This window comes from Chrysemys picta, unplaced genomic scaffold (assembly GCF_011386835.1).
Source record: "Chrysemys picta bellii isolate R12L10 unplaced genomic scaffold, ASM1138683v2 scaf5, whole genome shotgun sequence".
Classification (NCBI taxonomy): Eukaryota; Metazoa; Chordata; order Testudines; family Emydidae; genus Chrysemys; species Chrysemys picta.
The window spans coordinates 333,315-347,667 of record NW_027052712.1 but is presented as its reverse complement, the minus strand read 5'-3'; the positions used below and the strand labels follow the sequence as shown (position 1 = coordinate 347,667).

Below are 14,353 nucleotides of genomic sequence, written 5' to 3'. Positions count from 1 at the left end.
AAAGCTGAAGAATGATGTGTTGCACATATATTACAGTGCTGGTGTAACTTTAAACACTGGCTGAGTTGTGCTCAGTGCCCAAATCAATTTTGTGTTCCCTGATCCACAGGACTGCTGGAGGCAAATTCCGTTGGGGCTAACTGAGAGCTAGCTGCAATGACTCTGAAGGGGCTGTCATTCTGGTCAGGCATTGCTGAAGCACAGTGCTTTCCTGCCATGTCTCTTCCCTATCTAGAATACTCCATAGAGCCAGTTATTTTCAACCCAGAGATTCCCCAGTGCTGAGGATATCCCTAGCTGGCCACTTAGACCATCTAAAAGGCTGCATTGCTCTACTAGAATCAGGAGGGGCCGATGGGGGGGGCAAGTGGGGCAAGTTGCCTCAGGCCCGGGGGTCCCGCGAGCCCTGGCTGAGAATTCCTTTCCTGGCTAGAGGTGCCTTTTTAATTTTTACTCACCTGGTGGCGGTCCGAGACTTTGGCGGCGGGTCCTTCAGTGCCGCCGCTGACTCGGAGCGCATGAAGGACCCGCCGCCGAAGACTCAGAGCGCCGCCCAGTGAGTACAAGTGCCGCAGTGGGTGGCACCTTTTTTTATGTCCGCTCCCCCGAAATTGCTTTCTCCCAGGCACCCTGAATCCTCTGGGCGGCCCTGACTAGAATGGCACATGGCTGCTTTATCAGGGAAGAGAATCTGTCCCACTGCTTTAAAGCAAAGAAAGTTTTAGTTGTTGATCAAGCTCTTGTCCCTAGTCTGTCTGGGATCAATGCAGAGATAATGGGATTAAAGAGCAAAGCAAAAATTGTTATAAGGTCAAACAAATTGTCTGGATGTGGTGAATGAGGGGGTTAGGAGTACCATGTTTTATGAATATGATATGCCCCTCAGATTACCTGAGTCATATTAATTAACCTGACTGCCAGGAGTCAAATCAAAGGATGGTGATAAGGCAGAAATAAACTGGAAATGAAAAGACGAGACAGTTCTGGAGGAAACCATGGAAAAGCTGTTTTGAGGACTATCCCCTACCTGGCTCCACCAGGGCCAGAACAGTTTACGCTTCCCAAGTTTGAGCCTAGGATCAGAGTGAATCCTAAAACTACAATGTCCTGGCCTCAGAACAGAGGAGGGGGAGTGGGTTGTCAGCAGATGGAAGCTAACACCGTGATTGTTAGAGGGAGCATGCTGCAAGCAGGACAGGTAGGCTCTCCCGACTCCGAGATGGGAATAAGATGGACCTCCCAGAACTCTGGGTAGAGAAGTTAAACTCAGGTAAGGAAGTCTGCCTCTAGGTCTCTTGTTGTGGTAACCCATTTTCCTAAAGGCCGTGTACCTGTGCATAACGCATAAAATGTGCTTTGTTTCAAAGACATTGTTTCCATATCACTGCAAAGATTTGCTATCATAGTTACCCAAATGGAAACACTTGTGTCAAAACTGAGTTGGACATATCATTAATATGGTTGGGATGGGGGGGATCCCAGAGATCTAGTCTCAAAGGGTGCATCGACAGTGGGGAGGAGGGAATCCAAAACCAAAAACCCATGGCAGTGAGTCTCAGAGCCCAGGTCAACTGCCTCAGGCTTCCATTATGAGGCTAAAAATAGCAGTTTAGGCTTTCCTGCTTGGGCTGGAGGCTGGGCTCTGAGAGCCACTCACCAGGTTCATGCCAGCAGGATCCTTGCAGCTACCTCCCTGAATTGCTTCCTACCATGCTTGTCAGCAGGCCTCTCCCACAGCCTCTGTAAATTCACCCTTCTCTCAGGGCAGGACTCCCCTGGAATCCTCCAATAAATCCCAAACCAAGGGTATAAAGTTAAGCTAACTTTTGCCTTCCTCAGGCTTGACCTTTCATGCCTCTTAAGGGTCCCTTGCTGTGTTCCTCAATTGAGCATTTCCAGGGCTCTCTCCCTGACATCCAGATCCTGCCATTTTAATCAGGGTTCCTCACCACTGGAGCCTGCTTCACACCAGTGGTTGCTCTGTCTTCCTCCTGGCCTCCCGCCAGCCTTCTCTCCTCAGGTGAGGAACTCAGGACCAATTCTTCCCCTAGGCTTCCTCCTTGACCTTTCCCTAGTCTCTCCACTCTAGTCCCAGAGTGACTGCAGCGTTTCTCCCTGCAGCTTCTTACTCTGCATTTCCTCTCTTTATAAGAGCCACCCAGCTTCTTCCCCAGCTATAATTAAGACAGGCCAATCCTCCACGTACAGCCAGGCCCACACTGACCCTTTCATTGCCTGGGTGAGGTACATAACCCATTCCAGGAGGACATTCAGTAAACATCCACAGCTTCCTCTTTGTGCTTCCTTTACCAACCCCAAATCCAGTTAGCTCCCTTCTGCTAAGTTAGGACAGAATTGAGGTCCAAATTCCCATGTTAACCTTTAACCCAAAGAAAGAGCAATCCCCATTTATAACTTTGAGCATTCTAGTATATTGGTGGTCTTGGTTCAACACAGGTTTATTTATATTTATATATATATATATATATATAATATATTCAGTGAGTAGCACTAGGTGGCGTGTCCAGTTCACACTATGATGTATGTCCTAGACACTGGGATTACTGCACGTCTCTTGATGTGCATTATTTAGTGTAAGAATACAAATCAGCCTATAGTTATGGGCAATTGTTTGCTGTGGCTATAATGATATCAGACAGACTGACAACTGAACTAGAACCGTGTCTCCTTTGTAGAAGACAGATTTTAAAAATATAGATATACTATTGAGAGACATTTCTATGGGACTCATCACCATAATATGTGGGCCCCACACAACCATTTAGCAAGGTTGGGGAATATTGTTATTGCCATTGTAAAGATGGTACAGAGATGAAAGCCTATTTCCCTACATTTCTGAGTATATCTAATAATTATGATATACATAAGATACACAGGCTGCAGAGCCAGATTAAGGTATAAGATAACTAAACTACAGTTTAGGGCCTTGCAATATGAGAGGCCTCTAAAAAAGAAAAAACTGACTCCATTTCAAATTTTACCAAAATTGGTTGATAAATAAAGGAGATATGGGAAAAAGAAGATTCTCTCTAAATATAGACATTTTTGTTCAAATATGACAAAAATATACACATCTGACTACACAAATACCCTTACCCTTCACTAATTATTCATTATTGACAGGCGGGAGACCAGGGCTAAGGGGAAAAAAACAATAATTGCACTTGTAAAATTAGTATTTCTATGAGTAAGTCTGCTATCAGTCTCCTAATGCCGTGTTTTGTTGGCCAGCTGCTACTAGTAAAATTCTGACCGTGCCTTCATAACTTATTTAAATAAATAACTAAATAATCTCACTGCCAATAATCGGAAAAAATGTGAGATCAGAGATGGCAGTGTCATGAAGCAATCCTGCCAAGCTCATACTCGTATGGGACTTGTCCTAGAAGTGACCTCATGTATAGTGTCCCCCTTGGCTGGTAATAGCTGGAAGGCCACCATCTTTTGTTTATGGTCCAGCATGCTCAGTTCTTAAGTTTCTTAAGTGTTCTTTCTTCTTTTAATCGTACATACGTACAATTGTGAGTTTTAGTGCGCACGCCACTTTGTGCGCTTCATGCGCTGTCCATGCGTCACATGATTGAGTTTGCAGGTGATCGTCTTACGGACTTTGATCTAGTGGATCTTGAGGAGGATAAATTTGTGTTGGCTTCCCTCCGTCAGTTTCGAGAACCTTCACAGTAAAGATCAGAGAGCACTGACAAAAGGATAAATTGAGGGTTTTGAGAGACGTGAAGGAACATATACATATATATCAAAATATTCTGAGTACTTAGTTTGAAATAACTTGCTCACCATGTGCATATATGATTTAAAACGTATAATATTCATTATATTTGCTTGAATATAAGCTAGTTTTTCCTCACTTTCTCAATGCCTGTCTAGAAATTACCAGTCTTTTTTCTGGTAAATTCTTTCTTTCTCTTTCGCACATATAGCTTGTTGTCACTCTGTGTGTTCGAGGTGTTTACTCGAGATTAATTAATGGTCCTGGGGGAGACAGAGGATAGAGAAGCAAACGCAAAGAGAGATGTCTGCCTAGAAAATGCTGCAAGAAAAGCTATCTGCCCTAAGCATTCTGTGCATTGAAAGTGACAAACTCCGTAGCTTATCATTTGAGGAAATGATCAATGACTTTGCTCTCCAAAAAATCACGAAAGAAAATATTTTAAATTTCAGTGTTAAAATTACTGTGATGTGCAAACAGACATACTGCAGGTTTTACTGCTTCCATTAAGTAAGCCGGTCTGTGTAACAGTAACTGCTTTTGTGTTGCTGTAGATATAAAGCTTTCGTAGCTACTAATTAAGAAATCAAATGAAAATATGTTAATTTGAAGCTATTTTATAATGCAAACAGGCATATTGCAAGACATTTGTTTTACTTAGATTATTCTATTTTTATAACTTCGCCTTTGTATATATGCAGATATAAAGCTTTTGTGTTTATTTTTCAATGTCCTTTCTATGAAAATAATAAATTATTTTTTTTAACCTCTTACACTTGGCATATCTGAGGGCCTCAGAATGTCAAAATCCAGCTCTGCCAGGATGTGATTTTCAGAAGCATGGGCACCCACAACTCTGGTTTAGTCAATGAGAGCTGAATTCACTGCACCTCTGGCAACTCCCGAATGTGGTAGCTATGCCACTACTAAAGCAGCAGGCAGCTCTCTAATAAGCAGAATGCCCTGGAAACGCAAAAGGTGATTTTATTTTCTCAATGGAGATATCCGTTAATACCATTTGAGGATCTGGTCCTAAATTTCCAAAGAGCCTTCTAAGCTGTGTCTGCAAACTTTATGAACTTGCACAAGTAAATAACCATATTTGTGTGTTAAATATATCTTCTAACCGGCCAATGCAGGATTTTTCTGGGACATTTTAGAAACTCTTTGAAAAATTGGGCCCTTCTTCAGTGATACATATTACAAGTATTGACTCCGTCAGTTTGTCCCTTTGGGGGTGTAGAGTAAAAGCCTGTGTACAGTGTATCCTTTCCCAGTTTTTACAGTTTCATTAGTCAAATCAAGTCAACATGTGCCTGGGAAACGTAAATCAATGTGTTTTTCCAGTTATTTAACATTAGACAAGTCGCAGTAGGTAAGTTGCAATGAGACGTTTAAACACCTTCTCAGCAAACTCCTATAGTTGCTGGTCCTCACCTCTGCAATTCCCCATTTTAAAAAATAGTGCCTCAAACTGATTTTCATGTTTGTTTGTGGTTTTTATTAGCTTGACCCAAAACAAAAAATTTTTTTTTATAACTTTTCGGTTTGGCCATTGAACTAAAAAAAATCAGTTATTTTCACAGTTCTACTTAGAGTCCCCCAAACCTTAGCAGCATTGATAGGTCTATTTATGTAGGGAAAAGAGATATGGGAGTGCCAAGTTAGGCAGCTGGTGAACACCTCGTGCTGCCACTTGTCCTGGTGGAAGCTGATTTACTCAGGATATTGTGATAGACTCTTGTCTTTTTCTGAAATACTTCTATACGTCTGGCCCAGCTCCCATTAAAATCAACAGAAAGCCTGCTATTGATGTCAATGGAAGCTGGACCAGGCTCACAGTGTTCGATATGGCAAGATGGTCACTGAGGGCACTCGGCATCTCCCAAAACTAGGCCCCTCTTCTGTAAACTGGGGGCCCAGGCTTTCCCCCATTTCTATCATTCACTTCAGTAGGAACCAAAGCAGGCACTAACCTGGCACAACCACAGCTTCAGATAAAGTACGCATGAGCCAGCAGGTGCTTACTGAAAAGATGATGAAGAAACTGCAACACATTCCCTACAATTCACTGTCAAGAATAAACTTCCAGGGAGTGATTTAACAAACAGGTTAGTGGTATGTGGCAGAGCTCTTAATCGGAAGCTATGGAGGTTTGGAACATAAATATAGGTGAATAGCCCTACCAAAACCTGCACCAGCAAACATTTAGGTAGCTGTATATTCTGGGAGTTTAGGAATACACCGTGCGTCTACTCCATGATGTTCCCATACAACTGCAAGAATAGAGATTAGGCAATGTGAACCCACTTTGTCCCCTAAAATAAAACTGACTGTCCCAAAAAGCATTTCATTTCCTTGCATTGTACTGAATACCATAAAAAATGGACACAAGCAGAGTTTTCTATAAGTAATACGAACAAAACTTCTCCCCCTAATTCAGCATTGCAAAATGGATTAGGGAACTGGAAACACTGGATTAGGTGGCCCAAGTAGAGCAGTAGATATCCCACTGGCAGTGCTCATCTTGCTGCATCGTCATCACCATGTTTACCTGTGCCATTCAAATGCTATTCTCTTATCTTCACAAGAGCCTCTATGTTTTCTTCCATGCAATCCCTTATGCTTGTGGAAAAACTCCACATCACAATCCAGATAGACTTGCAATGCAGTCATTCCTGCAAAAAGCCACTGGCTGCTAGTGACTCAGGTGAGGAGTTGACTCCTGTCTATTCTGCAAAATGTGTTCAGTGAGCTGGTACCTTGACCTCCCACTCCCTGACCCCTCCATGTGTCTGCTTCATCTGCTTGTCACACCTTGTCATAAACCTAGACTGAGAGCTCTTTATGGCAGCAATCATCTTATTCTCTCTTGTCTGTGCAGTGCCTGGCACAATGGGGCTCTGATTCTTGATAGGGGACTGTGGGTGCTACTGTAATGCAAATAAATTATGATCCTCTCTCTGGGCTGGATTCTGCTCCCCTTGAAGTCAGTGACAAAACTTCCATTGACTTGAAGATGCAGCTTGGAGTCCTAAAAGCTCCAAGCTGCACTTCCTATTTTAAGCCATGATTAAGTGAAAATTAAATACTGAAGCCGAGCAAGGGGAGACATTGCATTCCTGCTGAAGAAGAATGAAAGACAGTTATGCAGGGAGGTGAAGACAGTGGACAGTGCCTGAATGTGAATCTTTGTGGGGGGGAGGGGGGAGAGGAGGCGCGCTGTGGAGTTCTTCCCCATGTTTTTTCCTCCCTCCCACATCTGTCTTTTTAGCTCTCCTGTTATCTTTTCTCTTTCTAGCTCCCTTCTGCCAGTCTTCTGCTTTACCATATTCCAGCATTGCTGCTCTGCTCCACTCCTCTGAGAGCTAAGCTAGCAATGCAAGCCGCAGCCATGTCAGTGAAAATGTCTTAAGTCTCCCAATGGCCCCTCCACATATGAATCAGTTTTTCTGACAGGGCTGTTGCAGCTGCCAGTAAGGCAGAACAACAGGAATGCACAATTTCATTCTGCTCTATAAAGGGCCAGTCACCACGCTCAGCAATGTGGGATCTGAGGATCTGAACAGAGAGGACAGAGACAGGACCAAAGTTTCCAACTAGAGCCGTGGGAAATGGACAAATTCCCCTTACCCCTCAAAATTAGCTTTACATAAGGTTTTGACTAAACTCAGTTTCAGCTGCAAGTGCTACCTTTGCTTGAAAAGGAGGCATTTTCATTTGGAAAAAGTCTGATTTTTGCTTGGGGGAAAAAATGGCGTACCTTAGCAAAAATTCCAGTTCACACTGAAAGGTGAAAAACAGTGAAAAGATCAATGGGCTTAAAGCTATTCAGGCTGGATGGCTCAAGGCATGGGCTATGGAGGCTTAGGCCTGGTCTACACTGGGGGGGGGGGGATCGATCCAAGATACGCAACTTCAGCTACGAGAATAGCGTAGCTGAAGTCGACGTATCTTAGATCGAATTAAAATTACTTACTTCGCATCCTCGCGGCGCGGGATCGATGGCCGCCACTCCCCTGTCGACTTTGCTTCCACCTCTCGCACTGCTGGAGTTCAGCAGTTGATGGGGGAGCAATCAGGAGACACTACACACAATAAATCGATCCCCGATAGATCGATCGCTACCCGTCGATCTGGTGGGTAGTGTAGATGTACCCTTAGGCTCAGGTTGCCAGTTCAAAGACACAAGTGTCTGAATATTGTTCCTGAAAAGTTATTTAATAGCACATGTAATAAGAGCTGTTGGTCTTAATCCAGTTCCTAGTGGGCATATGTCCATATCAGAATTGGCATCTTTGCTGTCTTTAGAGATATGTAGAGGATTCCTTCTGAAAGGAGACCTGGCTACTCCTTTTCCTTCCATGTGCCAGCTCGGCTTGTATTGTTGTTGGCTGTGCTAATATGGAACCTGTTCCTTAGACAGACATTGCATTTCAGGCAGCAGGGCTGTACCGTTCAGGCTCCAGTACTCTTAAGCACTGATTTCACTCAAATTTTATAAAAATATTCCCATCCTACATCGTGTGGCCATGTCTGCGTTCTCTGTAAATGGCCTATGCATTGGAACTGCAAGTAAAGGTTGTCTTGTGGTTAAGGCAGAATAGTGAAAATCAAGAGACCTTAGGTTTTGTTTCTGCCTTGAATTTTGTGTGACCTTGGGCAAACGGCTTAGTGTCAGGCAGAATCTATCCCTTATGTGGGTGCATGCTGTACGAAGATCCTCCTTTCCTCCCCTGCACAGCTAAAGTCAATGTGGAGCAGAATGGCAGTCCCCGAGCTCGCAAGGGGGTGGAGGAGGGAGAGGAGGGGTGGAAAGTAGGAGAAGTCATGGATGTTGCTCCCAACTTTTCTGATCATGGATACATGCCTTAAAGGGAATTGAAGCTTGCAAGCTCCCCCACAGAGCTCCCGAGGATACCTTCAGGGCTCCCCTGGTGCAGCTCCATCCAAGGAGAGCTCTGCCTACAAGGCCCAGTTCAAACCTCAATATCTCTGCACCTCACCTTGAAAATGGGGACTGTAACAGTGCACCCCATATTTTTAATAGTTGTATGATTATGATATGATGCAATTTGTACAAGATGGAGTCATGTGAGATGTCATTGGAAAAGTTATGATTTGCTGAATATAATTATCCCATTTGTATGCAAGTATCATTTTTGTATCTGAAGTTATGAATATTGACTATTGATCTGTATTTCATAGTGCTTACTCTGGAAAACACACATAGCTAGCCTTTCACGTAAAACAATGATGAAGCTAGACAGTGCTAATGGCTCATAAGCAAAGAGAATGGGCTATGGAAGAGTTTAGCCTTCCTGTAAACGTTTCAGGCAGCCTGTAAATAATGGCTGCTATCACTCAGCAAGGGCATGGGGCCAGATTTCATGATACTGAACTCCATTTTGGGTACCTGTATTTTTCCACAAACTGGGCTGGGAACTGTTTTTGGAACAAAGGGTTCCCGCCATATGTTAAAGCTATATAAGGTGGGATGTGACATCATTTAGTAGCCTCACTCCCCACACAAGGACACTCCTGGAAACATCTGAGAAACAAAGACTAAACTGGGGGATGTGCTGGTCCCAGGCTAAAAGGATTTCTAGCCTGTGTATGGAAACCTGTGGACTGCTTGTATCATCAGCCAGGGTGAAAAACTGCTAATTCATATCCAATCTTTCTAGTATTTTAGGCTTAGTTTGCAGTTTTGTTTATTTACTAGGTAATCTGCTTTGATCTGTTTGCTGTCACTTATAATCACTTAAAATCTTCTGTAGTTAATAAACTTGTTTTTGCTTTATCTAAACCAGTGTGCCTTTGAATGAATTGTCTGGGGGGAAAGTTCAGCTTGGTTAACACAGGCTTGTTGCATGTTTTTCCCACATTGAGGGGAAAGCGAACTATTTATGAGCTTACATTGTACAGATCCCTGTGCAGTGCAAGACAGTATATTGGTTTAAACTTCAGTGGGCGGTGCGAGCCCGGGGAGCTGGGAAATTGGCTGGTGTCTCCTGCTTGTCTTTGAGTGCTTAAGTACATCACTCAGGTAGCTCAGTTTGGGTGTGTGGCACCACTTGCTGTCGTGTTGGGTAATAACAGGGCCTGGTGAGGATAGCTGTAAATCTTCAACAATGCAGTGTGAGCAGGGCCAGCCCAGCTGGGTGGTTAGAGGGGCACAGCGGTTCCCATGGCTCCCAGACTACACCCTTGGGGGGAGAGGGGTGACAACCTGTCACAGCAACCATACAGCATACTCTGCAGAGCTATTGTGAGGCTTCATGTGTCCCTAAAGCACTGAGAGATGTTTGGGTGAAAAGGGCTCTAGCTGCACAGTATTACTGGCATGCATTGCAGTGCACTGTGTGCCACCTCTGTTCTGTCCCCAGTTGAAAAATCATCCAGGCAGAAATGGAGGTGGGAACACTTGACACTTTTTTTAAAATTTTCCTTAAATAAAACCATTTAGTTTCCACAGCAGCGCCGTCAAATCAATTCGTCTCTTTAAGAGCACCAGCTATTTTAATCTGTATTTTTACTAGCCTACAGCTCTATCCACTCTTCATATTCAGGTACCCATCAGTAATGTCTTATGATTTGAATGATTGAATTCATTGAACAGCAGAGGGAGAAAATCCACACTGGGACTCATCACCTGATTGTCCCTGCGAGAGCGTAAGACAGCTTTTCATACAATGCTGCAGTAGAGAAAGATTTGATAGTCTAAATTAAATACTGCACCATTTGAAAAGCACACACACGTGTTGTGATTCTCTTTGAATGCTTGCCATTTGTTTTACAATCATTTTAAATTGTATCCACAACAAACTTTATCTGCATCAAAAAGCCAGCATTGCTTCTTACTAATGCACAGTCAGGAGGGAAATTGTTCAGAAGGTAACATGCTCTAGTGGCTAGAACCCAGAATGTGGAGCTGGACTCCTGAATTCAGGCTCAGAGCCTGGCAAACAAAAGTGGAGATGCTGGGGAGAAACCATAACAATTGGCTCTGGGGACTCCAGTCACAGTTTTTAACACTAGGTGCAAGTTTCTGCATTTTGGGAGATTATAGGCAAAAATGACAGACAAAATTGAAACATAAAAGGCAAGCCTTCTTCTAGCTGTTTGGAATGCTACAATAACTTGCCAGGGGCAAATTAAATTCTATTCATGTACCAGAAAATGTGCATCCAAATCCTGGGCTCCAAAGCTCTCGTGTAGTTCACATTTATAAGTGTCAATAGTGATTTTTTTTTCAATAGGTTTGCTTTTTGGCACCACTTAACCTGCTTTATTTAAATAACTATCCTCTTGTCCATTTACCCCCAACAAAAAGCATTCTTTGCCCACCTACCAACTGCAGCCAGTTCTCCCAGTCCCCCTCTAGCCCTGAATAAATGTACTATAAACACAAGTGTTTGATTTTATGTAATATTTTTACCCATCAAGTTTCCATTAACAGTTAAACAAATTGAAGTTTATTGGCCTGACTCTCTGTAGACTTGCACTGGTATAAATCAGTTCATACTTTGCACACCACATCTCTACATCTCTCTTTCCTCCACACCCCCATGATCCTGTCTCCCACCAGCAAATTCATAACTAGCCTTCCTCCACATGAACCAAACTGATCCCAGATTTTCCCCTTCCCTTTCCCGCAAGCATACTCACAATCAGCCCTTCACCCTCCAACAAACTGATACTCTGTCCTCTCAGGCTCCCTCCATGTCAAATTGGTCTGTGTCCTCCAGCCTTCCCAGCAAAGTCAATCTTGACCTCCATCCAGCTCAGCTGCATGCCTTTCTTTGTAACCAAAAGAGGTAAATGGACTCATATACAAGCAAAGAGTCCCACACTTGGGAAAACGGATCATGGAGTTAGAAGCATAATGAAAATTATCCTGCTGCTGTGATACTACAGTTGCTAATTTGTATTTAGTAACTTTATGCTTAATGTCAATATTCTGGCAATGATCCATCCTTACATGTTCTTTGTCAGGGACAGGCAGTTTCTTTTAAAAAACAAAGCTTTTGGGGGACTCAAAAGGCAGTCAAGAAATTCCTTTTCGAGCTCAACTCACTGCAGCTGGGTCTAGCCTTGGCCACATTGAACAGAGCTGTAACTAGGGTGGGACAAGAGGGGCAGCTGCCCAGGGTGCAGAGCTGGCAGGGGCACAGAAATGGGGCAGTGCAAGATCAGGCCCAGCAGCATCAGTCACCCTCCCAGGGTTGAGCCTAGCAGCGTTGGCTGGAGTCCATGGGCGTAGTTTGGGGCGCGGGGAGGGCACTGCCCCACAAACAGAGGCCTGGGCCAGAATGGAGGGAGTATGGAGCTGCTTCTCCTGCCTACTGTGCCTCTGCAGCTGGACACCACGTCGTGGGTCCTAGTGCTGGTCATCTTCCCCATGTAGAAACATGTTCGGGTGCCCTGCATAGCAAGCATCCTGTTTTCTGTACAAGGGTGAGTGCCCGTGGGGGGATGGTGGGCGATACAAACCAAAGCAATAAAGAAAAGTTGACCTAGAGTAGAATTGCTTCTTCACAACGGGGTATATGTTTTTTTATTATGTTCTTCAAATTGGCAAAAAGTCTCACATTTTGCACTCAGGGCCTACTGAAGTTTCTGTTTAAAGTCAATGGTCGTTGTTGCTAAGGATTTCAACAGAACCAAGTTCTGATCCTGAATGTTCTCCATTGCAAGTGTATCAAAGATGAGAAGATCAGGAGTTGTCTTCAATTACTGACACTGCCATAGTTGAGCTCACTGAAGCTGAGTTGATCAATAAAGGTTATTTAGCCTGTGCTAATTCCTTTTCCCTTGAGAACTTGTTCTTGGGCATCTCAATGCACATTATAAAGGAGGCATGACTTTGAGTTTATGGTCCCTGAACTAACTTACTCTTTAGACTCTCTTGTGTGTATCGCTGGACCTGATTTATCAAGGGAACACAATTTTTATAGTCACCAGTGTTGTCTGTCCTCTTCTGTTGCCCTTTGTGTCCATATCTGAATCCCTTATTCTTTTTCCAACTTACACCTCTTCTACCCTCAAGGTCCACCATTGCAGCCTCCATCCTTATGGCTATTTTTTCCCCAGTAGTTTAGAAATTGCTCTGAAGGTTGTCAATGCCAGTCAGCAGTCAACTTTGGGTGATAAAAAGTGCTACTTCTGAAGTCTGGACCCTTCCCCACTAGGATCTGAGCATGCTGTTTCCACAGCAGCCTGTCAGTACTTTTGACAACTCTAAGGGAAGCTTTGGAATTCCCATTGCTGGTGCTTTTTAAGAACATATTAGATAAACACCAGTCAGGGCTGGTCTAGACATACTAGGTATTACCTTGGGTGGGGTGGAGTGGGGGGAAAGGAGATGGACTAGATGAGGTTTCAAGGTCCTTTACAGCCCTTCATTTCTATGGTTCTGTCATGAGCTGGCTGAAGTCCCTCACCCCAAAAGTGTCTGTCAAATTGTTGACTGTGCCCTAACTAAAGTGCTTTACTATGGGAGCTCTCAGTTCCTCATTCCAATCAGACATCCTCAGGAAGGAGAAGTTTATCTAGTACTAATTCAGAATGGATGAAGGAGGAATGAAGAATTTAACACTGTGTCCCTATGCTCTGTGCAGTCCTATTGTAATCCAAGGCCCAGAGCTTGCAAGGAGCTTTGCTCAGGCAAATCCCATGTCCTCGTGGAGTTCCCTGACTTCATTATGTGCATACATGACTACAAAGGGCTTTCCATGGGTCTGCCTACATGGAGCTTCTTGCAGGATCAGGGCTGTCGTGGGGAGAAAGAATTTGTAATTTTTGCATTATATGAATGTAATTTGTTTTTAGTATTATAGACAGGAATAACTTTACTCAACATTGAAACATAGACCTTTGTAGAGGGAAAAATTAATTATTGAACAGCACCTGGGCATACTGCCAAACAGTTTGAGGTGGGAAGTGAAAAAGAAAGTCTTCTTATTTCCAATTTTAGGAATTTTAGGCAGGCAGAATGTAATTTCCTAAGCTGTACCCCAAACCACTTACAACAGCTGTAATAACTGTAGGCCTCCAAGCACCTGCAAGGAAACCAATAAACTGAGAATCCAGTAATGTCCTTCAAATTTGATACAGTAATAAACTAAAAGCTTTGAAAATGGAAACACCATTTATAGATGGCACAGACCTTTTAAAGATAAACTACAATAAGAGCTCAAAAAGGGGAGCTGATGGTAAGAGCAAAGGGCAATGGATTTCTGAGAACTACTTGCTCTTGAAAAGCATTGCCTCAGAAATTCTGAGAGTTCAATTCCACTCTTACTGCCTTAGTGCCAGATGCAACCGTTTGAAACGCTGCTTCAGCAGGAGTTTAAAACAAACTACTGATTTTTTCCTGTTCTGTTGCTTGTGATGTTTGAGAAACAAGGTTATTTGGTGAATACTAAAGCTTTTTCACTAGATTTTTACATATACTATGAAGTTGCCAAGTACTCAAGAGGGTACGTGAAGATGAAAATATCTGTTACCTTAATCCCATTTGTAACCCTCACTTTTCATTTGCTTTCAGTTCAGCAATATTGTCTAATGCTTTGAAGGAAATACCAGGAAAAAAAAGACTTT

At 43.3% G+C, this 14,353-nt stretch overlaps 1 protein-coding gene across 1 annotated transcript in view; it reads right to left on the bottom strand.

Moving 5' to 3' along the window:
- Positions 1–11,513: 11,513 nt before the first annotated feature.
- Positions 11,514–14,353, bottom strand: part of LOC135977636 (radial spoke head protein 3 homolog B-like) — a 20,984-nt gene continuing 18,144 nt past the window's right edge. Inside the window, exon 9 of the mRNA XM_065578845.1 lies at positions 11,514–11,759. Within this exon, the coding sequence (XP_065434917.1) occupies positions 11,514–11,759 (246 nt within the window). The remainder of the gene's footprint in view (positions 11,760–14,353) is intronic.